Source organism: Rhipicephalus microplus, unplaced genomic scaffold (assembly GCF_043290135.1).
Source record: "Rhipicephalus microplus isolate Deutch F79 unplaced genomic scaffold, USDA_Rmic scaffold_24, whole genome shotgun sequence".
Lineage (NCBI taxonomy): Eukaryota > Metazoa > Arthropoda > Arachnida > Ixodida > Ixodidae > Rhipicephalus > Rhipicephalus microplus.
The window spans coordinates 3,402,567-3,429,938 of NW_027464597.1; the positions used below are offsets into that span (position 1 = coordinate 3,402,567).

At 46.8% G+C, this 27,372-nt stretch overlaps 1 protein-coding gene across 2 annotated transcripts; it reads right to left on the reverse strand.

The window, feature by feature from the left end:
• Positions 1–975: 975 nt before the first annotated feature.
• On the reverse strand, positions 976–12,644 carry LOC119181396 (Ribosomal protein L32). 2 transcript variants are annotated; one of them, XM_037432625.2, is made up of 4 exons: positions 12,556–12,644; positions 11,863–11,963; positions 10,336–10,488; positions 976–1,155 (listed from the first exon to the last, which is right to left on the reverse strand). In XM_037432625.2, the coding sequence occupies exons 2-4, from the start codon at positions 11,953–11,955 to the stop codon at positions 997–999; spliced, it is 405 nt and encodes a 134-aa protein (XP_037288522.1). In that variant the 5' UTR covers positions 11,956–11,963; positions 12,556–12,644; the 3' UTR covers positions 976–996. The 2 variants fall into 2 exon arrangements, with proteins under 2 accessions (XP_037288522.1, XP_075740256.1); XM_075884141.1 differs by lacking the exon at positions 12,556–12,644 and adding an exon at positions 12,352–12,522.
• Between the last annotated feature and the right edge of the window lie 14,728 nt (positions 12,645–27,372).

Sequence of the window (27,372 nt, forward strand, 5' to 3'; positions counted from 1 at the left end):
AGTGGAATGTGCATCCACTCACTTTTGGTGTCGGTACGCAGCAAAGCTGTGCACGCCTCTCTACGACATGCTCGTCAAAAACGCCAAATCTATGCAGCTCCCCACACTTGATTAGGCTATGCTCATGCAGAGCGGAGTGTAATGATCAGCTAATACTGTATTATGCGGCATAGCTGTAGAGTAAGGTTCTTGAAATGTCAGCCATCTGATGCTGATGAAAAGGTGGACTGGCATTGCACTGCATACTGTCTCTTATATCACCTGCATCAAAATACAACCGTCTAAACAGGGTGCGAACTTGCGACCTGCAGGTCGTCATCTCAGCACTGCAACAACTGCTTTTATGTGTTACGCATCAGAATGTTCGTCCTCACTTCACAATCACTTGAAGCTCGCCCGTCTATGATGTTTTACACATGCCTTCACTATATAGAAGTGTGGAGAGAATGAACAGTCCATTATAAAGGCATATTAAGTTGTGGCCCTGCTGTGTGAACTTCTAAGGTGGTGACAATTTGTCATTTCTTGTCCTTCCAGACTTTCCTCATTGCAAGAGTGGTGCAACATGTGGTTGCATAAACACTGAAAATCGCTACTCAAAGCTATCTGATCCCTTTAAATGTGCACTCTAGACCAAAAACAATTGGGGCAACTTCACAAAAGTGGTGTCAAACCTGAAGAAATTTCAAAGCTTGGCCCCGCGTTTTTTGCTCTATCTTGTTTGTCGTTCCCATTTCAGGTTTTTTTTTGTTTGTTTCTCCCCGTCTTGCTGTTTATCTCGCCCTTTTGTTTCTCTGTCTTGCTGTTCTTCCTACCTCTTCTTTAATCTCCCCCTCAGTCTTTCTTCCCTTTTTATTTCTGTATTCAGGCTCTCAACCATCAGGTATGGTGTTTTGGGAATGGTAATGTTTGTACACAACCAACCAACTTCAGGGGAACTTCAACAGCTCTGCTGCCAAAACGGGAGCAGTGCAATTGGCAAGCATGAAAATGTGTTTATTCGTTCTCTTCGGAGCGGAGCCTTGCATTGGCGTTCGTCACCCTGATGGAAAGCTGCTGAGCCCGTTCGACGAGCGTCTTGCGCTTCTTGGACGACACGCCGTGTGCAATCTCTGCACAGTACCGCCTGTTCATCATCATCAGCATTTCCAGTTCCTGCAAGAAAAAAAATTGCAAAAGCCGTGCATCAGAACCTGTCAAGAACTTTAAAACTAACTTCTCAAACCACTTTCCATGAAACTCCTTAAAACAAGCCCCAAGTGACTCTTCAAGATAGCAAAAATTCCCCAGCATACACTAAGCACATCTTCAAGTTAACATTCTTTCAAGGATATTTTGCACACGAACGCTCTCATTCCTCAGACTGCCTTTCTTAGTCTAAACAAAGTTCACCCCTTCACATTCCATCCAGCCAGCACACACAGTCTTTAAAAAAAAATAAAAATAAAAACTGAATTTCACACCTTATTGTGAGCTCCCCAGCGGATAAGAAATGGAGAAACCAAACAAAGGAAAAACAGAGGAGAGGTGAATGAAAAAGATGGTTGTGCACATGTAGCAACTAGAATAAAACCTCATTATTTCGAGCTATCAATTCATAATTCCCACTTAATTTGAAGAATCACTGCAGTCTCGCATTTCGCAATGCAAATTTGAGTAGAGAATTCAAAGCGGCAGCCAGTACCTGCCTGGTTAATTTGGGTGCCCCATGCAGATTCCCAATGATGATTTCGCCACTAATATGTGGACACAACAGCTGTTAGTAGCCACAAGGCGATGAAATGTAGGGATACTAATGAGCGACAGGTCAAGCACCCAGCCTTGCTGCTTCCAGCACACACACACACAAAAGAGTATGCTTCACAGCAACACAGTGGTGACACCCATGCAGCATGTCACCTGCTTTTCGCAATGTCAGCGTGTCATAACTTACCCATTCTTTTTTGGAATAAAAAAAATCAATAAGGGACTGTGTGACAGAACTTGCATATGCACACCTACCATAGGCAGTTGCTCCCGCAAATTTCGCACTTGGAGTGCTGGGGAGTTCTTGCCTGCTGCACCCAGTTTGATAACTCAGTTCGATACCTTCAATGATGTTTTTCAGCCAAGAACATTGCTAATTCCATCAAACTAGCCATTACTAAATTGTTTTGCCAGAAAGAATGGGCGAATGGTGGCATCATGACACGGTGATGCCGCGAGGTACAACAGGTGACATGCTGCCCCCGTGTCATTACAGTGTTGCACTGAAGCCGGTCTTTTCCACAGGCGCACATATTGCTAATCACGAGAACACTCCCCCCAACTGCGCTGGCAGCAGCAAGGCCAGCTGTTCGCATACGTTTGCAGCAAAACTGAGACCAGGTATTGCTGGAAACTAACCCTTGGCTCCATAAACTGGCCAGCACAACAAATGACCGCCTCCGATACTAACATACCTGCCAAGTTCAAGGATATTGAATCGGTGAGATTCCTACAAAAGGAAATATGGACCCCCTTCCATCCCCACCATGTAGAATCTTGGTGTTCTCTGGGCCAATCTCCTAGGGGATTGAAGGTGCTACCCAAAATTTTGTGTAATACTAATAATAATAATAATGAAATACTAGCAAAATTGGTTTCCAAACCACAACATAAGAAGAAAAAAAAAACATTTCTGTCAAAAGAAGTCGCATAAGCTTTTCTGGGACAAACCCAAACAGACATACAGTAAACCCTCGTTAACTCGAACTCGCATATCTCGAAATCTCGGTTAAGTCTTTTTTTCGCCGTGCATTAACCTCCCATAGGTGCTATGTATTTGCCACCTCTTATCTCGAAACGTTTTCCGGAGGGAACAGTGGATATCTCGAAATCTTGACAGGGAGGGCAGAAGGCAAAGTCTACTCCCAACGGGAAACGAGGGCTCCGTGCGAACGCTTAGCTCTTACTATACGTGCCGAACGCAGTCGTGAAGGGCGAATTTGAAATTCCCGCGGACGCAGCCGTTTCCTATCAGCCTTGTCAGGCAACTGTGGGAGTGATCACGTGTGCGCACCTGCGCGCGACTTATGCGCGGTGGGCGGCGTGTGCAGCATGCGCCCGTCAGTACGCAACCTAGCCCTTGCATGTGCGAGCTGGTATTCTTTGTTTTCCTCGCGATTTGTGCACGACGCATCTTGAGCTCAGTTTTTCTGAGTAGTGAGTGGTCTGTGCAACGGACGCTTCCGTATCGACCAAGATGTCCCGCCCAAAGCAGTGCAAATCTCTGACGTTGGAGAGAAAAGTAGCGCTAATCAAGGAAGTGGAAAAAGCAAGTCGAAGCAAGTCGTGCATCGCCAAAGAATTCGGCATCCCTTTGTCAACCCTCTCGACAGTGCTTAAGAACAAACAAAAGGTTTTGGAAGGCTTCGAGCAAAGCTTCTCAAGCAAGCGGAAGCGCATTCGAGCGTCCAAATTCCCGGACGTCGAAGCAGCACTTCTGTTGTGGCTCCAAAACGTTCGAGCAGCCAATCTTCCCGTGACAACCCAAACGATGATGGAGAAAGCAGACGCTTTGGCACTGCAGATGGGTCACGCGGATTTCAGTTGCAGCAATGGCTGGTTCGAGCGGTTTAAGACGCGAAATAACGTGTCATCGAAGCCTATCCACGCGAAAGCGGCATTGTTGACGAACAGGCTGCAGATGCATGGCGCAAGCTACGCCTAGCCGAGCTGCAAAAGGAGTACGCGGACAAGGACATCTTTAACCTAGACGAAGCCGCTCTCTTTTAAAAGATGCTGCCTAACCGCACATACACACCAAAAGGCGAAGCATGCTCAGGCGCTAAGCAACGAAAAGACAGGATAACAATTCTTTTTGGTGCCAACGCTACCGGCGATGAAAAGCTGCCCCTCCTCATCATTGGCAAGTCGCTGAATCCCAGGTGTTTCCGAAATGCACGGCTCCCGAGGGATGTGACCTACCGCGCAAATAAAACAGCCTGGATGACGGCGGCGCTTTTCGAAGAGCATGTCCGTGCGCTTGATCAGAAGATGGCAAAGGACGGTCGGAAAGTGTTGTTTGTTGTGGATAACTGCCCCGGCCACGGAAAAATCGACAACTTGGCGGCTGTTACGCTGGAGTTCCTGCCGGCGAACATGACGTCCGTTCTCAAGCCAATGGATCAGGGAGTCATTGAGATGGCCCGCAAGTATTAATCGAAGAAGACATTGGCGCAGAATTCAGCGGCTGTGATGAGCTGTGCAATGAAGTGCGCAAGGCAACTGGCTGCGTGAGCGATACTGAAGACTGCGAGATCGCCTTTGAGGAGTATGCGCTCTACGAGGCCGACGTCCCCGTTACCGGAATGCTGTCGGACGCAGATATCGTTGAGATGGCCGTGAACGACGCAGATGACCATGCAGATGAGGAAGAGCCTCGAAAAGTGCCTACGACGACAGAAACACGTAACATGCTGTGCTTGCTCCGCAACAAGGTCGAATGCAGCGGTGGCGACCAACGGCTCATGCGATGTGTTGAGCAACTGGAGAACGCCTTTCTCGGACCGAACGCTAAAGCGAAACAGGCGAGCATCACGCAATTTTTTGGTCCTCGGTAAGAAATTTTTTTCCCCTCCGAATTCTTGTGCCTTTACTACGGTAGCTGTTTTGTGCAGTGGAGCTTTTCCTAGCAGCACTGGCTTTTCTTTTACAGTGACCTGGGCGAACATTTTCAGCGTTTAGCTTAACTCGAAATACCGCCTATCTCGAAATTTTCCCCGGATTTGATGGCTTCGAGTTAACGAGGGATTACTGTATCTGGAACTGCACAGCTGGCTGTCGCGAAAGCACACGCCAAAGCTTCCTCCACTATAGTCATAAATGAAGGTAGACATGAGATTTTAGTGTAGCGCATGCAATGGTCTTGTGCACGAAACGGGCGAGAAGAAGCAAGACTGCGCACGTGCTCAACCCAAGAGAGATGCATGCACAAACGCATGCAGGGGATGCACATGCTAGATCATGACTATTACGTTGCGCCTGCTATGGCCGTTGTGCATCTTTCTGGCAGCTTTTTAGGGAAATCGCAACCTGCCAAGAGCAAAACAAATGGGGCTACCTTGTACTTAGTGTTTAGCATCCCAGTTGGGCTCTCTTAACCTTACAAAATACCTCTAGTGAAAAATAAACGTTCAATTGTCGGTAAGCACTTGTCTTTGTCGTCTCTTGTGTCCCTCGTGCTGTTAGTTCACCCAGCCCCAACAACAGAAACTAGTATTTGCGCACTACTCGTGGTCGGAAAAACTTGGATTGTCTCATGCCCTGACTTGTATGTTGAGTCTACCAATATAGTTTATGACAAGCCACTAGGTGGCACGAAGCAACACTCACAGGCTGCCCAACATAAACTGATGTTGTAGGAGGCAGCCTCAGATGCAGCGTGTGTACAGTCTCCCATACATTAAACTGAAATTCTCCATTAACACCAAAATGATGCATGCATCTCCTCCTACGCCATCCACATGCCTTCTGAGGTTGCTATCAACAATCGAGCCGCAACAATGGTTTCGCGCACGGAAGTTACGGCAAATGGTAATTCCATTTTTGAAGGGTTACTCACGCAATAATATTAGCCTCGTGTTGTTGTTTTTTTTGCTGTAATGTATTGCTGAGGGTCAGTCAGTTTTAACAAGGCACATTGTTTTGTAGCACACAACTAATAATTACAAGCTCCTCATTACAGACAAGTTTCAGTTTCGGTTTGAGGGTGTGCCAAAATTGACAAGCCACTGGGCGGGACTATTACCCCCAGCGCGTGCAGTACTCGACCACCCCAGCACACAGAAACAAGGCACTTCCACCCGCTCGTCATCAAAAAGCCCTTGCGAACAGGAAACGGGACAGCAGTGTCACAAAACAAAACTTTCAACAAGTGCACCGCCACGACGGACTCATGAGGAGCCGCTGAGAAGTAGAGATTATGCCAAGATTCCACTGAACTGCAGCAAGATGTACATTGGCCAAACTGACAGGTGTATTAGTGCCCACTCGCCGTGTGTAAGGCTAAGTGCGCTGTCGCCTGGCAACTGCCCATACACTCTCATGCCCTCTTGCATAATTAGTGGGGTTGGGGTGTCATTGCAGCAGCGTTTTCGAATTTTTGTTTCGTTCAGGGTTGCTTCCAATGCCATCATTTAATTATAACTGAGACTGCATCATGAGAGCATCGTTATAAGCGGTTTATTTTGCCATAGATTACAATGAAAAGCTGACGGTGCTGCAGCTGTCCATTGCTATATCCGATATATTGTTAAAACTGCTATTGCTATAAGTAAACTATTGCTATACAAGTGTAGTTGGGCAAATATGCAGCACAGGGAAGCACACTTGAGAATTCCGAAAATAGCCTGTTCTAAAACGCGACCTGTAACAAAAACTTTGGCATAGCACACTTTGCACGCATGCAACAACACATGTCCCATGTAAGGCATTGTCGAATTGGGCCAGTAACGGCGGCACCAATGATTCTTGCCCGATGGAGATTTTGTCTCGAGCAACCATTAGCACCAGTGGCGCGGGAGGAGGCGACACACTGGTGACTCTTGGCTCGGCGGCTAAGGTCAAACGGTGGCCATCAAGCGTGGTGCAAAGCAGTGGCATCACACTTCCGCGCATTTTCTAGACAGCTCTTGAACAAACACTGAAAAGCAAATTACTCGTTACAGGAAACTAATTATGAACTTCCATACATCATGCTTTCAAATCAGGGACATTTATTCTTGCAACACCTTGGTAACAAAGCAAAATAGCGACAGATGCTGTGATATTTGCTGTAACAAAAAATATTTGATTCAAGCAAGGCTCAAAGCTCAAGATGTAAGATAATGAGTAATCACTACACCAATTACTCTACGAGTGCTGCTGCATGAACTAGCCTGACGTCGTTCACTTTTGACATTCAGAGTTGGAATTGTCAGTAGTTTCTGAACATAGGCCTCATCTGAGTCTCACACTTGTTGCTTGACATGCGAAGCCTGACCTGTTAAAGGGGAACTCTGGCATTTTTTCGATATTCGCTGATTTCAATAACCTTTGAACATGTGTTTTTTGTCGGTGCCGTGGTGATATGTGCCGAATTGTACAACGGTAAGTCATTTAGTTTTTTAGAAAAGGAGTTAAAATTTGTAGCTGATTTTGGAATCACACCTGTAAACGCAGGCCCCAAATTATATATGACGTCAGGGCCTACTCTTTAGAAAACCCCGCCTTTCTCAGCAGACTGATGCAGCAAGCGCTTTCTTCTACGAGGCGATGATAACGCGGGCACTGTTCAGTTTTGTCAGCTGCATACTGTGTGTTAGTCGTCATTGGCGTTGGGTCTTGCAATATTGAGCAACGAGGTAATAATTTGAGGCATGTGAGATGCTTCACACGCCAGTGGGTAGCAAGCAAAAAGCAATGCTTCCGCCCCCAGATAGCAGCCGCAATCATCGCTGAACTTGTCACTAATAAGTTCAGCTGAGCTGTCACAGCTTCATTACGGGTCTGATGACATCACCAACTCGCTTTTCGAGCTATGTTTACACTCTGGCCAGCCGTGGCGAGGTGCAGCGGGTCCCATGACGTCATCGGCGATGGATCTCATGACATCATCCAATACCCACCATAGACGATGGAGCGGCTCCCAGCTTCAGTTTCCATTTCGACTCTCCGTTTATTGCCTATTAAAAATTTTTGACTGGTGCCTGGACAAAATTAACCACCCTAGCTTTTACAGGACTGTATATACTATTTGAAAGCAGCATTATCTCAATATGGTTGAAAATGCACCAGAGTTCCCCTTTAAGTGGCTCTGATGCCCCACACTCCATTTGCATCGTCAGTACCAATTAAGAAATGAAAGAAATGCAGCAACTACAAGAAATTCACGGTAGTGAAGACAGCTGCAATTATTTTCCAGGTGAAAAGCGGCCAGCCTCAATCCGATGTTGCCATGAGCAACCTGGACAGTTACGAGATCATCTGTGAAGGCCTTGAACTAGCAACGCCCACAGAATTTCGAATGCAGATTCAGTGATGGCCACCGCAATGCTGGTGACAGCCTACAGGGGTGGCCAAACTCCTGCTGAAATACAGGCAGACTTTGTCGTCAATGAGCCTGTTCGTTTGCAGACGTGCATTGACAAGATTTTCTGGCTTATGGGCTAATCAAGGCTCTTTTTTCCTGCTGAATGGTTTTTTTTCTTTTTCTGGGGGGGGGGGGGGGGGGGATTACGCGGAGCCTGAATAATCGGTAGAGGCAAACTAGGTCTATTTCCAATAGGAATTCTTCAAAGAGAAGATTCTGCATCAGGTGAGACAATGATGGCATTCTTACATGGCAGTTCATCCCTCTTGCTCATTGTTTTGGGGGAAAATGCCAACCTGAAGAAGCTCGTCCTGTATCTGATCTCTCTCATCTTGCAGGCATGATAAGGTGTGCCGAGCACACTCTTCCAACTATGAGCTGTTGAATATGCTTCACAGCATTCAAGTTATGCACCAGGAAGGCGCTACAGTGTCGAAGCTTACATCCACTTTGGAGACTGCATAACGAGAAGCTTGAGAAAGCTCTACACCATTGTGAAACTCTAGAAAACACGTCAGCTCCACCCACAAAATGTAAATGACCGCCATGATATACTTTGAGACAACTTTTCTGAAGAGCCAGCCTTATGGAAGCTATAGAGCCGAAGTTCATGCTTGCTACTTGAACCAAAAATAGTACTAGAGTCTACTGAAATAAATGCTCCTTTGCTTATAAGACGAGACCCAAACATTTGCGAAAAATCGTCAGTAAAATGGTTATTGTTCATTTTGCAAGAATACCTTTTTCTCCCCATTTGCTTGGCAACACCTTTTCAGCATGCCTATTCTTTTATGTACACATGACGCGTCATGTAAACATGAGCGGATCAGTGTGCTGCTGAAAATGTGCAGTTTAGTTCTCAAAAAAAAAAAAAAAATACTGTAGAATACCAATCAAATGCCACTACCCATATAAGTAAAGATTTCCAATTTTTTCAAGTCGATGATGCTTGTTTTGAGTTCCTTGAGTGGAACAGGACGGGCTGTTTAGTAACAGACCTTTCTGAGGAATGTGTCAAAATAGCTCGGTTCAGTGAGCCAATGTATCAAGGGGTGGAAGCACCGGTCTGGCACGACAATGCGCCAAGCCACAAATGAGTCGGAATGCACCCGACAAATCGTCGGAGGCAACCAAGGCATTTCGCTCTGCAGAGAATTTTCGACAAGCACGCCCCAAGTACACACAATTGACCAGAGGATGGTCAGAATGGACTTTTAGTCGTGCGAGCAGGACAAACAACGCGGTTGGAGAGAGCACCGTGCTCATTGCAGACACTGGCTGCGGCCACCTGCAGGGGCTCCAAGTGGCCACAAGTTTCTAACTTTTATCATCCTGAATGAATCAAGCAAAACAATACCAGCCAAGACGTTCATAAGCCTTTGTAGACCAGATGAGCGATGAAGTTTACGCATCAGGTTTATTTTTTCTAGTTTTCTTTCACGGCAGAGAAATGTGCTGCCACAATTAGAACTGTGCTTCCTCACAGAGACCTTAGTCGACTGAAATTTTTATTAGTAGCAAATGTTTACGTCACCACATCGAAAAACGGAGGGACAAAATAGGATGAACTGTAGGAGTGTCTGGCAAGGGTGTGGGGGCAGAGACTGTGTGAGTGCTACTTGCGCTGGATCAGGTGCCTATACACTGGACTCTAGCAGCAAAGGACGCCTTAGAGAAACTCAGATTGCTCGTAATATGACAATGAAATGAACAGTGAGCTATCTGAATGTCTCTCACATTTAAATCTTTCGCTTATATGTTTTTCTGAGCAACATTAATGATGCAAGCAAGCAATACTGAAACCAGCCACAAGCTGCCGTACTACTTGCGGAGCAACACAAATGTGTAGAAGCCCCACTTCCGAAGCGTTCACTTTCCTGCCAAGATGAGTTGTCACAAAAGTACACCTTGGTACTTTCACAACACTTGTGCAACAGCAGAAAACGATTCCTGCCATCAGTGCAGTTTGGGTGCCCTGAACACTGACATTGTCAACTTGAACATGTTCATACTCAATATCATCTACGTGAAGTGATAGGCAATGCAGCTTTTGGAGGGTACGCCAATGCAGAATGCCTCTTGGTGCCATAACGGACGACAACATCGCCAGAGTAGACATAACCCCAGAATTCAGTCAGAAATTTGCAGCCAATCATTGTTGAAGATGCAGATTTTAGATAAAATACAGAAACACGTTCTGCCATGCTGGAGTAGATGAACCACGTAGGCAAAGAATCGCTCACCCTCATATTGTGGACGAGGACTTTGCGGAAGCCGTTGGGCAGAATGTGCTTGGTTTTCCTGTTGCTTCCATAACCAATGTTGGGCATCAGGTATTGACCCTTGAAACGCCGCCGCACTCTGTTGTCAATACCTTTTGGCTTCCTCCAGTTGGGCTGTGTGCACACGAGAGAATACCATGAATGCCACGGGATTCAAAAAAAGATAAGCACAATAGCCTACAGGTACTTCCCAAAGGAATAAAACTACACACAAGAAAGGTGACGCTGCTGTGCGAGGTTACTGGTGCACACGCTGGGAAGTGATATCTAGACCCTTTCAAAAGTCCCATATTGGTTCACTCACACGTAAGCAACTGGTCTACCATTAATACAAGGCATCAACCACCCAATAATATAATATCTGAACTCACATTTTTCAATCAAAATTTATTTTTGACTGAATTATTTCAAATTCTGAATTACTGTTGTTACATTTAGTTTAAAATTACCTGGAAGGGTAGGATAAACAAGTATGTTATCCAACTCACCCCTATTTTTGAATGAATATAAATCCAATTAGAGCCAATACACGAAAACACATCTCAGTGTAGAATTAGTATTACAGGAGATTGTGAATTACGCTCCCATAAGCACTGCATCTAGTCTCATGGTGTACTTTGTTAAGAATGTAACGTGCGGAAATTCAATTGACGCCTCACGTTTACCCTTATGTGATTTCTTATAAGCTAGACGTTCACCCTAGGGCTAAGACGTTTCAAACCCCACGACTCAGTGGCTGCAAGAACGCACGCAATTGTTTCAGCAACCAATGCACTAGGCAATCCCATCCAATTTACAGCCTCAACCAATGTTGGCCGTATTGTGACCGGTGGATCTTCCAAGCGATACACACCAGCGCATATTGAGCCGTTTTTGTTCGAGCATATTAGCACCAACCAGCCAAAAAAATGCAGGCAGGTGACTCTTAGCTCGACTTTCTCAGGCATAGGGCACATTTGCAGTTGTTTCAGTAGTAGACATAAAATCAGCACAATGCTCATGTTAAATGAACTGAAGCAGCAAGTTATTCCCCTAAGCTATAGGATTTTGTTAACTGTTTCGTATGCAATATTCAAACCAGACAGAACGTCAGTGAGACATACATTTACATAGCCTTGGAAACAACATTTACAGGTTATGTTGTAAATGCACTACATCTATTCTTCCACGATGATTACCAGCTAGGCCAGGGTTACTTGTAAGGATCCTACCACAGCTTTTATGTTTGCACGTATAAACTAACTTAAAGGCAATAGCTCAGCTTGCAACAGAGGGTAGCATTCAGCTTTTCCTGTTACATTCATCACTCATTCGTATCAGCTTAACTGTTCTAAAATTGGTTTTCGCGGCTGCCTAGAATTAAAAAATCGAAATGCCACCGCAGCCTGCTCTTAGACGTCTCTATTTAGCGATTTACGACCACTACGAAAGCGCTCCAAGGGGCCAGCCAAAACATTCGATTGAAAATTCCCTTTCGATGAAACTCACCTTCAGCTTCACATATCGGTCACTCTGGTGACGGATGAACTTCTTCACCCGCTTTTTGACGAGGGGAACGGTCTTCAATGGCTTGATAGCCATTGTTTAATCTGAAACAAGCGTGAAGCAGAATCACTCGTTAGACACCACGCGTTGTCACACGCGCTGTCGCGAATGCCGCGAGTGGCAGCCAACATCAACGCGCCTGCAAGCCACCAAAATACACAATTCTTGCCGAATCGACGTACGCCGTTGCAGCGTAGGTCAATGAATGTGCCTAGTATAAGGAACGTTGGTGTAGGCAGCCTTGTGATCGGTGAATCATTTTCGATGGACGCCACCGACGCATAATGATGCCGTCTTTCTACGAGCGTCTTAGCACCCGCTGGCCATGAGCGAGCCAGCAGGCAACTCTAAGCTCGCACTACGATCAAGCATGATTCCAACCAGCACACTCAGCGTAAACAGCGGCCACGCGCTACCGGAATGCGAGGATACCTTTCAGCACTCGTGGAAGCCATGACAGTCCCACACCGAGAACGGCGACGAATTTGCAAAATTTTCATGGTTACGAAACGGAAATATTAATTCCGAAGCAATGGCTATCTAAACACACGTACTACTACCTAGCAAAATAGTCTGATCGAGCAGAGTTGACAAAAGATCAACAGGATTGCGAACAGCGAGACGAAATACGCTTACCAGTGCTCGCCGCGAAGGCAGGAAAGAGAGCACTGGACGCATGCGCTAGAAAACTTGACCACGGTGATGGATGAATAAACTACTAAAGTGTTATTAAGCGCCCTCTGTGATAATTGCTTTTTTTTTAGTATTTTATAACACTATTTCAAATTTATAACATTTTTGCCATTTTTTGCCCCGTTTTTTTATTATAAATTTATTTTGGCACTTTAAAGTATTGTTTTGTTTTATTTCTAATGAACTTGACAAGTCCCGTGTAGGAAGTACGGTTTTGAGGTGCGTCAAACTTTTTATGTAATGCTGGCAAGAGACCATTGGTGGTCTAGAAAATTTTGTACTATTTTGTGATGCTTAAGTGAGTAAGTGTGAAAAAAAAAGAGAACAAGCACAGTTGATGGTAGTATGTAGCTGTTCTGTGATTGCACTGCTTTCACTTGTGGAGATCAGTGGTTGATTGTGCATGCAATTATGCACCTTCACATGAATAGAAGCCAGAAAAACGATCGACCAAAGAGTTGCGATTGACATCTGTTAAAACAAAGTCTTAGCTACAAACCATCCCAAAAGTCAAAGAGACATAGGACCAGACTACAGTGTACTAGAGTCTAGAAGGGGGCACTAGAGTGAACGAGGCGGCCGCGCCGCATTTTGGCTGATTCTCCGGCAGGTGACAGTAGCGGCGGCGCTGTAGTCTTATGGTACTGATGATCTCAGAAGCGTCTGCATTGGGACTAGCGCCCGAGCGTGCGAAAGCTTGCAATTGCTCGTTTTTAGCGCGTTTAAAGCGTTTATGAGCCTTTGGCAGTGGACGCACCCGCTACGCGCCATAGTGCACGAATGAATATGCAGGCACGCTGAAATTTCTTCGATACATTCACTGTTTCAAGCGCCTGATGACCCCCCAAAAAAAAAAAATTCAATCGGAATTTGCACGGATCCACCTAGCTTCTTACTCAATCAGCGCTTTGAGCTGTGTTACATCTTAAGTGGCTACTGGCGAACTTCAAAGAGGGGAGAAGTATCAAAACTTTGATTATAACACGCGCTCGTTTTGTCAGCAGTCTCTACGATATCCAGAGCACAGTGTTCCTCATATGAGCCTGCATGCGCTCGATTGTTTCAAAACCCGAGTGTAAGCAACGTTGTCACAACATTAATTGGTGACGACTCTTTTGATGATGCCAGTTTTGTGGAAGATAATAATTATTGCTTTCCGAAAGACTTATAACATTATAAACTGAAAAAAACAACACTCAATTTATATATATATATATATATATATATATATATATATATATACATATATATATATATATATATATATATATATATATATATATATATATATTCACTATATATTCATTATTCATTATTATATATATATATATATATATATATATATATATATATATATATATATATATATATATATATATATATATATATATATATATATATATATATATATATATATATATATATATATATATATATTTATATATATATATATATATATATATATTGACGCGCGTATGTGCCAGTGGTGAGGACAACGAAGCAGCGCGAGTGTCCTTGGCCGAGGGCAAAAGACGAAGAAGTCGTTGCAGTCTGTCGACGAAGAAGTCGTTGCATTTTTAAAATTTTATAGCTTACCGGCAAGAAGATCTCAATATGCTTTTATCGCAAACCCAGACGCCTTCTTTCTTGCTCATTGGCCACGGTTTCACACACCTCAGATAATGTTTGTACAAAAAAACCTACAAAGTATAAATGTGAACATTAGAAATGTAATTGAGACTAATGACTCGAATTGTCATGTTATTATTGAGTATGATGATATATTCCCGCAAAACGCCAAATCACAATCCCTCAAATTTTTAAATAGCATATTATTAGATTACTTGGAGCATGCAAAAACTAAAAATATAATAGCCACAGATGCTTCCGTAAATAATCAAAAGGCAGGTGTAGGCATTGCCTCTGATTTGCTTGACTGGTCCTTTTCAGTGAGACTGCCTGATTTTACTCCAGTTTTTGAAGCGGAGCTCTTGGCGATTATTTTAGCTCTTCGAAAACTTCCATCAAATCAAAACAATGCAGTAATAATGACGGATTCTCTTTCAGTTTGTGCAGCTCTGACAGCTTCAGAGAACTCTCGAATTCTAAGCACATTCAAAACATTAGTACCGCCGCAGTTGAGACTCCTGAGATTACTATGGGTTCCGGGTCACTGTGGATTAAGATTAAATGAATTGGCCGATTCCTTAGCACGAGCCGCACTTGATGGGCCAGTTTTGTCCATACTGCCAGATGTAGAATATATCACGGCTATAAGATATCGAAAATCAGCAATCTACACTGATACGATAGAAAAAGTAATTACATGGACAGACTATAACCACCTCCTGTTTCCATGGCAACCCCACTGGAGTCAGTCCAGAAAGATCGAAGTCTTAATCACTAGATTTCGATGTCGTGTCCCCCCCCTAAACCTATATCTACACAGAGCTGGTCAGACAACATCACCCCTCTGCGCATTCTGCGGAGAAATGGAATCATTAGATCATTACTTTTTGTATTGTCGCCGCTACGAGATACTTAGAAAAAGGTTACTAGTTATGCCATTTCAGAAAATAGGCCTTACATTGACGGCGGAAACGGCGCTAAGCTTTGGCGCCTCAGCTTTGGGACATTGCCACAGGGATGCTTTCAATGCCGTTTGCAATTATATTCAGGCAACCAAGCGTATACCGTTGTGATCTTCAATCAAAAAAAAATATTTATTACTCCCAAAGGCAGAGTGAAGTAAACGCAGCTAAGTGGTAAACATGACACCTCAAATCTCAAAATTGCTCAACTTGATTTTTTTTTCGTTTGCTCTTTTTATGTTGTTTTTATTTTTACATTAGTCTTATTATAATACCAATTCATTACACATAGTTAAAATGATTACAGAAAAACTGCACTACACTTTCTTGGCCAATCCCCCTGAGTGGGTATGAGCCAACCTCCCAGGGAAACAAACAAACAAACTGTTTCCTGCAATCGATAAATCGTATTTCTTTGAGGCGCTTTGTGTGCTCGTCAATCTCGCGTCGTCACACTGGTCGAGGTGCTGGGTACGTCTTCATGCTTGGCACCCCTTCGCGGACCCGACATTCAAGCCCGGAATCACTACCACCCGTCGATACACCAGTCCACCGTTCCAGCCGCCGTCTGCGAGGCCTAGCTCCCGAGCTCAATCCCTTTCCAGAAACTGCCAGCAATCGCTTGCCTCTTTCAACCACCATGGCCACTGCAGCTACATCGCACATGACGCTTCAGAATCCCATGATTCCTGACTGCTTTCATGGTGAGACCTATGAAGATGCAAAAGACTGGCTGGACCAGTTCGAACGCTGCGCGAAGTACAACCAGTGGGCCACCCCAGAAGACAAGCTCGCGAATGTGTACTTCTACCTGAAAGACAACGCCCAGACGTGGTTCATCAACAGGGAAAGAAGCATGGCTACGTGGGATGACTTCCGCAACCAGCTGATTGACACCTTTAGTAGTCTTGGCAGAAAGGAGAATGCGCAACGTCTCTTGGAAGCTCGAATCCAAAAACCTAACGAGAGCGTCGCTATGTTCGCCGAGGACATGACCCGTCTTTTCGGCAGGGCGGATCCCGAGATGCCGGAAGACAGGAAGCTGCGGTATCTAATGCGAGGCGTGAAGGAGCAACTGTTTGCTGGGCTTGTGAGAAATCCGCCAACAACAGTAGCGGAGTTCACGAAAGAAGCTACAGCTATTGAACGGGCCCTACAGCAACGGTACCGCCAGCAGAACCCGGTCAACGTTCGAGCGAGTAGCCCTGTTACGACTGCGGCGAGCCTCTGCGATAACGACAGGCCTCTGCGGGAAGTCATCCGGGAGATTTTGAGGGAGGAGCTTCGGCAGCTTGGTTTAATTCCAGCAACTGAATTGACGCCGGCATTGTCTTTTGTCGCTGATGTTGTCCGGGATGAGGTCCGCCAGGCTCTCTCTTCACCCGGCTATAATGGTGTGCGACGACATTTTACTTATGCTGATGCCGTCCGACGCCCCGTCGTCGCTCCTTCAGTGCAGCAGACCCCAATGACTGGACCACCACCAACCCTGCAAACACAGCCACTGTCTGCACCGACCACTTTCGCAACCTTACCGATTCCTCCGACAAGACGAATGCCGTATAACCAACATGCCCCACAACGTAGCCCCACAACGTGGCCCAATAGTGAGTCTCCACTTACCTACCAGCGTCGGAAAACCGATTTGTGGCGTACCGCTGACCGTCGACCGGTATGCTTTCATTGTGGTGAAGCTGGGCACGTCTACAGAGTTTGCCGGTATCGCGACGCTCAGTACAAGAGATTTCCTCGCTACCATGATTACATTGCGTACGACGATCAACGCATGTACAACTACGCCCCTGTGAACACACCGCCGCAGAAGCCAGTAATGCCCAGATCACGTTCTCCATCTCCTGCGCGGCCCAGTTCACCTAATCATCGCAGTTTCGCCGACGTCACCAGGGGCAGGTCCCCTAGCCCGCGACGGGGAAACTAGACGCAGCGACCTCGGGGAGTGGGGTTGCCAATATTCTAAATTCCGAACAGCCCCCATTGCAGACAAGTGACAGCTCGAAGCCATCAAAAACGAAGAAGACAGCAACGACTAATTCGACGAATGAGACAACTGCCGACGTAACCGACGTTATCAGCGCTGACCTCGTCGTTCACATTGACGGCCACCAAGTGACGGCACTTGTGGACACTGGCTCCCACTTTTCTATAATAAGCCTACAGCTAGCCGAAAGGCTAAGGAAGGTGAAAATGCCATGGCAGGGACCCAATATAAGAACTGCAGGAGGTCAGTTGATGACACCGGTTGGAAAGTGCACGGCCCGACTCTTCATTGCTGGTTCCACCTTTGTCGCCACCCTCGTCATTCTCCACGAGTGCTGTAAACAGCTCATATTGGGAATGGATTTCTTGCGCGAATACGGGGCTGTGATTGACATCCGTGACAGAAGCGTAACGTTCACTGTAGGCTCGGAGACTGCTACAGATAAGGAACACCAGCCACCTCGCTTCCGTATTGCCGATGACGACGTCATACTGCCGCCACGAAGTTGTTCTCTCGTATCCGTGCACTGTGACAAATTACAAAATGCTACTGGCATCGCTGAACACATCAAGGAGCTTGCATTCACTAGCGGCATCTCTGTTGCCAGGGCTGTCATCACTGTTACTGACGGATGCGCTGTACTGCTAGTGACAAATTTCAGCAGAGAACGCCGACACATAGTTAAAGGCACGGCTATTGCCTATTTTGACGAACTCTCGCGAACAGAAGATTGTCATTTAGTGGAGGAAGCAGCAGCGTCTACTATCACTACACCGACACCTGTAGACGTTGGTCCATATGTTATCTCCCATTGAGCGAGACCGCCTTCTCACGCTGATCAACAAGTTCCACGGCTGCTTCTCATCCACATCAAGAGTTGGTCAAACGGCACTGACGAAACACCGCTTCATCACGGATTCCGATGCCAGACCCATCCGGCAAAATCTTTATCGGGTCGCCCCAAAGGAGCGTGAGGCAATTCAAAAACAGGTGAAAACGATGCTAGAAGATGGTGTTATTCGGCCGTCTAACAGTCCTTGGGCAGCACCTGTAGTACTCGTCAAAAAGAAGGACGGTAGCTTGCGTTTCTGCGTCGACTATCGTAAGCTTAATCAGATCACAAAGAAGGACGTCTACCCTCTGCCGCGTATTGATGATTCATTGGATAGACTACGAAACGCACGCTACTTTTCGTCTATGGACTTAAAAAGCGGCTACTGGCAAATTGAAGTGGATGAGAGAGATCGTGAGAAGACCGCCTTTGTTACACCCGACGGACTTTATGAATTTCAGTTTCTTCCTTTCGGTTTGTGTTCGGCGCCAGCAACATTCCAGCGTCTCATGGACACAGTTCTGTCGGGACTTAAGTGGCAAACCTGCTTGGTGTACCTCGATGACGTGATTGTCTTTTCAGCGACTTTCGAGGAACACTTACGAAGGCTAGAAGCAGTTTTAGATGCGGAGCATCTAATACTCGAGGCTTGTAGTGCGGCGCCGTCCGCAAGCTTCCTCCTCCTTCTTCCACCATCTGTGCATCCCTTCCTCCTCTACACACCGCGCGCGCTTCACTCCTCCACCATCTGTGCACCCTTCCTCCTCTACACACCGCATGCGCTTCTCCTCTTCACGAACATTCGCTAGCTGTATAATGTAGCGCGCATGCGCCGTCACGCTTCGAGAACATCGGCAGCTGACGCGCGCGCATGCGCCGTTGCGCTTCTCCCCCTTCTCGAACATTCGACAGCTGACAGTGCATGCGCCGTCGCGCTGTATATATACTCAAGGTCGGCGCTCGCTCGCTCAGTTGCCGCTCGTCGGTTGGTTTGTACGGCGCGTCGACGTCCAAGGTCGCGGTGAAATGAATTCCAACGAATCCACAAACACAATGATCGACGTCCCTTCGACCAGCGCCGCCCTTTCGCATACGTGTGTACGTGTTCACTCATTTAACACCCCCTCCTACAACCACGTTAACCAATTTAGCCATCGACCCAAGTAAGTCGCACTTTAACACCCCGTTAACCAATTATATGCTCCGCATCCTCCTCAGTGTTCCCCCGAGGGAAGCTGCGGGCAATTTTTTTAAGCAATACGCTTGGCCGGTCTTACTCTCAAACCAGAAAAGTGCCACTTCGGCTTCCACGAACTTCGATTCCTCGGTGACGTCGTGAGCAGCCAAGGGATCCGACCCGACCCGGATAAAATTGCCGCCGTGGCAAACTTCCCGACGCATCAGACAAAAAATCAGTGCGACGTTTTTTAGGACTCTGTGCCTATTACCGGCGGTTTATTGCTAATTTTTCGCGCATCGCATGGCCATTGACACAGCTTACTCGGGAAGATACCCCCTGCAGATGGGGCGAAGACCAACAGCAGGCATTTCACGAGCTTCGTCAGCGAATGCAAACACCCCCCGTACTGGCCCACTTCGATGAAGACGCGCCGACAATACTTCATACAGACGCTAGTAATGTGGGTCTTGGGGCAGTGCTCGTACAGTCGAAGGACAAGAACGAAAACGTGATCGCCTACGCCAGCAGGACGCTGTCCCGAGCTGAAGCTAATTACACTACGACAGAAAAAGAATGTCTTGCAATGGTATGGGCAGTCCTGAAGTTTCGTCCTTATTTGTACGGCCGCCCATTCACCGTTATCAGCGATCACCACTCTCTCTGTTGGTTAGTCAACTTGAAAGATTTGTGTGGCCGCCTTGCACGATGGAGTCTTCGGCTCCAAGAATTTCCCTTCACTGTTGCCTACAAGTCGGGAAAACGACACACCGATGCCGACTGTCTTTCTCGGTCTCCTGTTGAGACGGCATCCCCGGACAACGACGATGACGACACGGCCTTTCTCGGAATTGTGGACACTGCCACCTTTTCTCAACAGCAGCGTGGCGATGCTGAGCTGCTACCACTTATAGATTACCTACAAGCGCGAGTGAATAGCGTTCCGAAGTTATTTGCGAGAGGGCTGCAGTCGTACTGCTTGCGAAATGACGTTCTTTATAAGAGAAACTTTTCACCCACCGGCAGCAGCTACTTGCTCGTCGTTCCTTCTTTGCTTCGCCGTGAGGTACTGCAAGCGTGTGACACAGTATTTGTTTTTTAATCTCACAGCTTTCTGAGCACAGCTCACTTCCAATAAATCAGCTCAGTTATCTTGAATATTGTAGACGCCTATCCAATGAAGAAAGAGTTAAGAGAGAAGAAATCAGTAAAAGACCACCCTTTCTCAATTATTTTTGATCTTTCACGAGAGCTTTTATGGAGCTCAAATTCAGTAGCTGGGCGTGTCACACTTCAAGGGCTATGGCATCATGTGCTAGACATGAATGATGGGCAGGTGCGAATAAATCTGCATCAAAAAAGCGCGACGGAAGAGCCGAAGCGCATAGCAATTCCTGCGCGTGGCTCTTTCAGTACTATTCGACTGCAGCGCCGCCGCTGCGGGCAACGCGGAAGGGATCAGGCGGCGGGGCATGGTCACGCCGCTTAAACTTCTAGTACACTCTACTATGGTGGCTAGAAGGAGCCACCATACCTATGCCTGCAGTCAGATTGGGCCGTCAGATTGTGCCCAGGCTACGGTAATGTCACGTGACTGAGCGGTATGAAGCCGCCACCATACCTATGCCTGCAGTCAGATTGGGCCGTCAGATTGTGCCCAGGCTACGGTAATGTCACGTGACTGAGCGGTATGAAGCCGAGTGGTCTCACGCGGCGGCTGGTCGCAGCACAAGGCAGGAGGCATGGCCTCCGAGATTTTGTTTTTGCAGGAGGCTCCCACTTGATGAGAGCGACGTTCCAGGCATAGTTTTTCTAGGAGGCGTTGGTATGGTGGCTAGAATTGGGAGGTGACGCCAACGGGAGCTCGGAGCCGCTCCTTCGTTTCGAGCAGCGCGGCGGTGGCGCTGTCGGCGGAATGGTGATGCTAGTTACGCGCGCGCGCCTTGAGCGCGCGGACCTTTCAAAGATGCTGTTGCTGAAGCATGATTCAGATAAATTGGCGATTCAGATAACTCACTGTGACGATGGCTGATAGAACGCCATTTCAAGCATTAAAAGAAATTGGCTGCCGCTGCAAGACTTCTGTGACGTTGAATCTGCGCAAATTAAAGCTTTCGTTCGCATATCCCTGCAGTGTTTTGGAGTGCAAGGCGACGGCGTTTTTTTAAAAAAAATATTACCAAAGTTCTGGGCGAGGAAAATAAAACAAATATTTATTGCACATCATATTATTAGGAAGATCTATTGCACATCATGGAATACAGGGTAAAATAAAATAAAATGAAAAAATACGCACATTTACATACGCTCGGGAGTAGTTAAAAACATTGAAACATTGCACACAGACAGCGCATCGCTTGGCACTAAGTAATAAGAGGCATACAATCACTTTCCACTCGGCAAAAAAAAATCAATAGAGCTTAAAGTTACAATATCAAACTCAGAGCACGCGTCTAAGCTTCAGCAATTTCATTCTTTCCTGCTTAGCGTTTCGTTTGCTGTTCTGGGCTTTCACATGAAAGTGGAGCCTAGTAAGAACATAAAACTTGATAATTTTGTTTGTGAAGGACATACTGTGGTCAGGGCAGCCAACAAGTGTAAGCTTTCTTAACTGCAAGAAGGAAACCAAGTCCATGATGCTGTCAGGTTTGACTTCTGTAACACTGAAGCAGTGGGTAAAAGTGTTCTCGAGAGTGGTCACGAGTTCATTGAGCTTGACTGATGGGTACAGCAGGCCTCCTCGGTCAACAGCAGCCGTGAGGGATGCTGCAGCTGGAGATGGATCGTTCTCGCCTTGTAGGAGCTGCTGGCTGCACTCTGCACATTTGGTGCTTGCAACGCTTTTTCTTGCCACATATCCAGCCATGTAGAATATGAGTCTGGCATCGCTGCTTTGCACGACCATGTCTGCATGCTCGGTGCCGTGGCCGTATTCATTGAGCACTTCATGTGCTTCGGCAAGGTTTCCTACGTCAAGAAGCTCGTCTAATTTCCTCCGAGGAGTGAGGTCCTTTCCGTTGTCAGCTCCCAGCAGACTTCTCAGCAGTCCTGAGGACACATTGCTTCCTTTCGGTGGTTTTGCCAAATTCTGGAAGCTCAAAGTGTTGACCGAGATTAGGAACTGGGAGGCAGTCGGATGATCATTGCATCCAGACATTTGTCGGACGATTCCAAACAGCCTCTCCAGGGGGTCCTGACTCAAGCGGCATGTCATCATATAGCTGAAGTTCAACTTCATCGTCAGGTAGCGGAGAAGGTGTAGCGTGCTTGATAAGGTAACACGAAGCCCCTCGGCTGTACTGCGGCTTAGGAAACCTCCGGAGCCAGCAGCTGTTTCCCAATCGTCCAGGTAAGTCAAGAAGTTTTGAATGCACTTCTCGTGCATCCCTCCAGGCTTAAGTGCACCCGAACTGCACCTTGAAGTCATGGCCTCAATGAGCCTTCTCATTCTTTCCACAAAGCTGACTGTCGCCGCTGTGCTCCCATGCTTTTCTTCGATGGTTGCATTGTACAAGAAAAGGCCTCTGAGGACTTCATCACTGTAAAGCCGCACTGCATAATTTACCCTCATTTTCTCAAAGCCATTGGGATGCACAACCGATTTGCTAATATGAGGCATGGCTTTGAGAGTCGTGTCATGCTGTTCATCAAGCTTCCGGGCACAGTCAATAGGGTCAACACTGGCATGGCCTTCTGGCAGTTTCACGCCCGTTCGAACAAAGGTGTTCCTCACACATTTAAGAAGGTGTGGGAAGTCCGAGATGAAGTGCAGAAAACGTTCTGGGTCTGTAGGGTGCTGCCTTCTACATACTGTGTTTTCTTTCCTGCCGTGTATGCCGAATGAGTGCCACATGCTTCTGTTCCACGCAGCTCCATCAGTGGTGATAAAGTCTACGTGCAGACCGGCGTTTTCGCTCATGACTACTGCTTCGAGGATTATTTTGCCTAACGTCTCGGACTTCACATTGCTGCGTGATGCGAACACACCAATAATCTGGTGCCACGTGCCTGTAAAAGGCACGAACAATACTACAAGGCCATGGTCACATGCTACGGAGCGCTCACTCTCTGGTGTGAACTTCCCAAGGTCCACAAAACCTTCGATGGTGCCATCGGTTCCCAAGCTCAAGTGTTCAGATAGCTTAATCTCATCAATTAACAGCCCACCATGGCGCTGGAACAAGTCCATAGATTTTGTTTTTTCCGCCACAGCAGCAAACACTTTTTCGCTCAGGCCGAATCCACTCCTGTAACGCTTGAGATATCGACGTAGTGATGTTCGAGAAGGCAACGCCATGATGTTGTTTTTGCGTATATGCTCATAGAGGCGTGGGCTTTTCATGGACATAATAAGGCACTCTAGAGCCCATTCACTTTCATACTTCATCCCTTTCGTGGATTTTCTTTTAGCCGCAGCAAAGCACGCCTTGACTTGTTGCTGCTGCTTAATGGGTAGGGCCTTCACCGCTTCTTCAAATGCTGTAGAATCATTCCGTGCATTCTTTTCTTTCATTTGTTTGATGAGTGATTTAGCCTGCAGGACACTCAGGCGACTCCTTTTCGCTTGCGCTGTTCGCAGCTTAAGCCTGTATGAAAGCTTTTGGGACTGGGCCACATTTTTGCCTTTTCTTCGCCTGTAGGACTCGCGATTCAGGAGTAGTCTTCTGAGGTGCTTGCATTGTGGGCAGGCTTTTTCTGGCGTTGGAGCAACCCCACGGCAAGATGGGCTGAAGGTTCTGCCATCAAAAGTCTTCTCCTTGTACTTTAAATTCACTCCAAATTCACCAGTTTTACCAAACCCTCTGCATGGTATCATGGAGTCGACGTCGCGAAGCAACTCTTCTGCCATTTCGATGTCGGTAATGTCAAGGGTCTTTATTTTTGTGGCTTGCACAAAAGCTGTCGCTTGAAGTTTGTTTTCATCTGATGTCATTAGCACATACTTGTCAGTAGTCAACTTGTCACCATCTAGTGCGCAAACTGTAAACACCGTGGCGTTGTCGGCTCCAGCAATTAGATGTCGAGCCCAGTAAGCGCTGGGAAGACCACACTTGCGGACGTCGGGAATTGCGGGCACATTCGGAACAGGTATTTGGTTACTGTCGCTTTCTGTGCTGTACGAGCCAGCTGTCTCCTCGCAAGCAGACGTGCTTGGTTCCTGACGCCGAATTTTCGATGGTAGGCCGCAAGTGGATGTTCTTGACGTCCTTTTCTTCGGCACTTTCTTTGAAAGATACGCAGGAACATTTGGGAATATGGTTGGCACCGCGTCAGATTTCAGCACCGGTTTCCCTCGGGGAATCTGAACAGTTTCGCCGTTTATCACATGCGTGTAAAAACGCTCAATAAACTGCTCGTCGAAATGAAGCTCACATAGCGCCGACTTCACGTCCAACGACTTGTCGGCACGGGGTACGGCTCGTTGCCAGGCTTCGAAGAGGGCAGGGTCTTTGGGAACAGAGAAAAGAGAAGCACGCTGACCTTGCTCCCTCGATGACACATAGCCGCTCGTGCAGCCAGGAGCAAAGCAGTGGCGTTGCCTCGCTTTCGTAGTGCTGGAGTTCATCCTAAGGTCGGCACTCACACTGTCATGTCAGCAACTAAATACATTTTGCCATAAGCGAGACATCAACGCGGAAAACTGCACACACCCAGACACGCTTCCAGAGGCGAACCAGCGAACCCAGCGGCGAGTCGCCGAGAGAGCGCGGAGCGCGCGCTTCGCCCGCATCACTATGCCGACAGGAGCGCCGTGGTGGCCGTCGCGGCGGCGCTTGAAAACGAGGATCGCGCGCGCTCGGCGAATATGCGGGCGCTGGCGTCACCTCCCAATTCTAGCCACCATAGCGTTGGTTCACCCCTTCTGTGAGGCGCGCGCATCGATGCACCCTACAGGACGTAACAGGGCGGCGATGAGAGCGCTGGTGGAGGTGTGTTGCGAAGCGAAACACGTTGAACCAAACGAAACACATTGAACAGCGGTAATACGGCTGCTGCGGTGGGCGCTTGATGATTCGTTTACTCGAATAAAACTTTGTTTGAAACACAGACACCGAAGGCGGGTTAGGCTTACTGAAGTTTCATCGAAGATAAACGAGCCGAAAGAGTAGACCGATTTAGTTGCGCGTCCGTATAGCAATTAACCGTACGGACGCAGCCTGCAAGCGTCCGTACTGCTGCTGCGGACGCACAACTAAATATGTGAACTGTTTCCACTCCACGTGCGGTCGAGCGTTGCAAGCTGTGGAGAGAGTGAAACGAGAGAAGTTTGTTGCGAGCAGACAGCGGGGCCGGCAGCTGCTGCGGGTGATGGAGCAACGTCAACGCGCAGCTGTGACGACCTACTTGGCACCGCTCCAACACCTGCAGCGAGGGGGTTAATGTGGACGTACGGAACAGCGTTACAAGGCGCTGCACCGTGCTCTCCACCGGGCTGCAGAAATGAGGCACTTTCTTCCTCTTCTAACCGCTACCCCCACCACCAGGCTAGTCAAAGAGCTGCTTCGCATCTAATAGGGAGACCCGCGGGTGGTGAAGAGTGAAACGATGTAGGGGCTTTCGTGTCACCCTCGGAAAAAAGATATGTGGGGTTTAACATTCCAAAACCACCATATGATTATGAGAGACGGCGTAGTGGAGGGCTCCGGAAATTTTGACCACCTGGTGTTCTTAAAGTGCACCCAAATCCGAGCACACGGTCAGAAAAAAGAAAAGCATTCCTGGTTTCGTAAACCACCTTGAGAGCATGCCGACAACAGAGCGAGAGAGGTGACGAGCAATAGCCCTGACAAGAATTCAAGGACCCCCCCCACCCCAAATTACGAAACTCGAGATGCGTGTGTTGTTTGATATTCCGGCATGCGGAGCCATTAGTGCTCAGTATTGCCAAGAAAATATTTTAATTTGGTTTTAATGTAAAGGTCCGTGCTCTTCTGAGTATTCAAGTACAATCAACATTTTCTGCAATTTCACGTAGACAGGGGATCTTCTTGTGACATTTCAGAGGTCGCTTATGGACACTTTAAGATTGCTTATGGACACTGGAGGTGACAGGCAACTATGGCACTGTTGTTGTGATCTCATTAGAGCTTTCTCCATGAAATTCACTTATAAACGTGCCTTTGCAGCACTATAAAGGGCAACACAATTCTTCGCAAACATAACTATAACCAAGAACTAGTTAAATTTTTATTATGTTGACATTTGTATTTAACGTACTACAGGAATAGTTGCTCTCGCCTACTTTGACTAACTCCATTCGAATGTTCAGAAATTTCAGAAGCTTATCTCCAGAGGTGATTGTTCAAGAATATTGCACTGGAATAAAAATTCTCCTTGGCTTGGCAAGGCAGACCCTGGCAGCTGACAAGTTCAAGTTGCACAATATCTTAGCAACCAAAGTCAGTGACCAAGCAAAGTAGGTGCAGGTTTGTTGCAGACGAGTGTCCCAGCCACTGCTTTATGGCATCAAACTCTCGTTAACTTGGTTATATTTGATCGCAACTCAGTTACAATTCTGATAACCTCCTGAGCGCGCAGACCGTGAACCGCCATTCAAGTGCGTTGCAAAGGAATGAAAACAGTGTTCGCAGACAGTCGAAACGGCCACAGGCTTTCAAAAAGACTTAGTGTCCCCCCAAAACCACATTTGTAGCGTATGTGTTCAGAGAATGTGTTGGATGAAGACATGGGGGTCATTCGAGCCAAGCTCACACAGTAAACGAAATCCTAAATGACAAAAATTGCAGGTTCTACGCTGCTGTCGTGCAAAATATTTGCTAGATTTTTAGCATTTATGAAAACAATGAAACTGTACTGATGCAATAGAAATTTTTTTGTTGTTTTTTCGTTACTTTCGATAATTCAGCATTTGGCCCATTTGAAGAGTTTTTGTTTTCCAGTCACGTGAAGAACGAATTAATGAGTTTCTGATGTAGTACTTACCTACTTTAGAAGGACATGAAAACTCGATTATGCTTGCGATCAAGCAACCAGGCCCCGAGGCGCTCAGAAAAGCACGAGTCTCATTTCAGAATAAATGTTCTTCAATTTTATTGGCTAAAAATGCAGCCTTTTGTGAAATCATCCCCACTCAACAGAAAACAAAAATATAATCCAACAATGGCTTGCAAGTCCAGCTCAGCGTAACCGTAGAAGCACC

Coding starts and splice junctions, on each gene's coding strand:
- LOC119181396 (XM_037432625.2), bottom strand. CDS start 11,955: ATGGCTATCAAGCCATTGAAGACCGTTCCCCTCGTCAAAAAGCGGGTG. Junction 10,489..11,862: donor ACCGATATGTGAAGCTGAAG/GTGAGTTTCATC, acceptor GTGTGCACACAG/CCCAACTGGAGGAAGCCAAA. Junction 1,156..10,335: donor TCCTCGTCCACAATATGAGG/GTGAGCGATTCT, acceptor TTTTTCTTGCAG/GAACTGGAAATGCTGATGAT.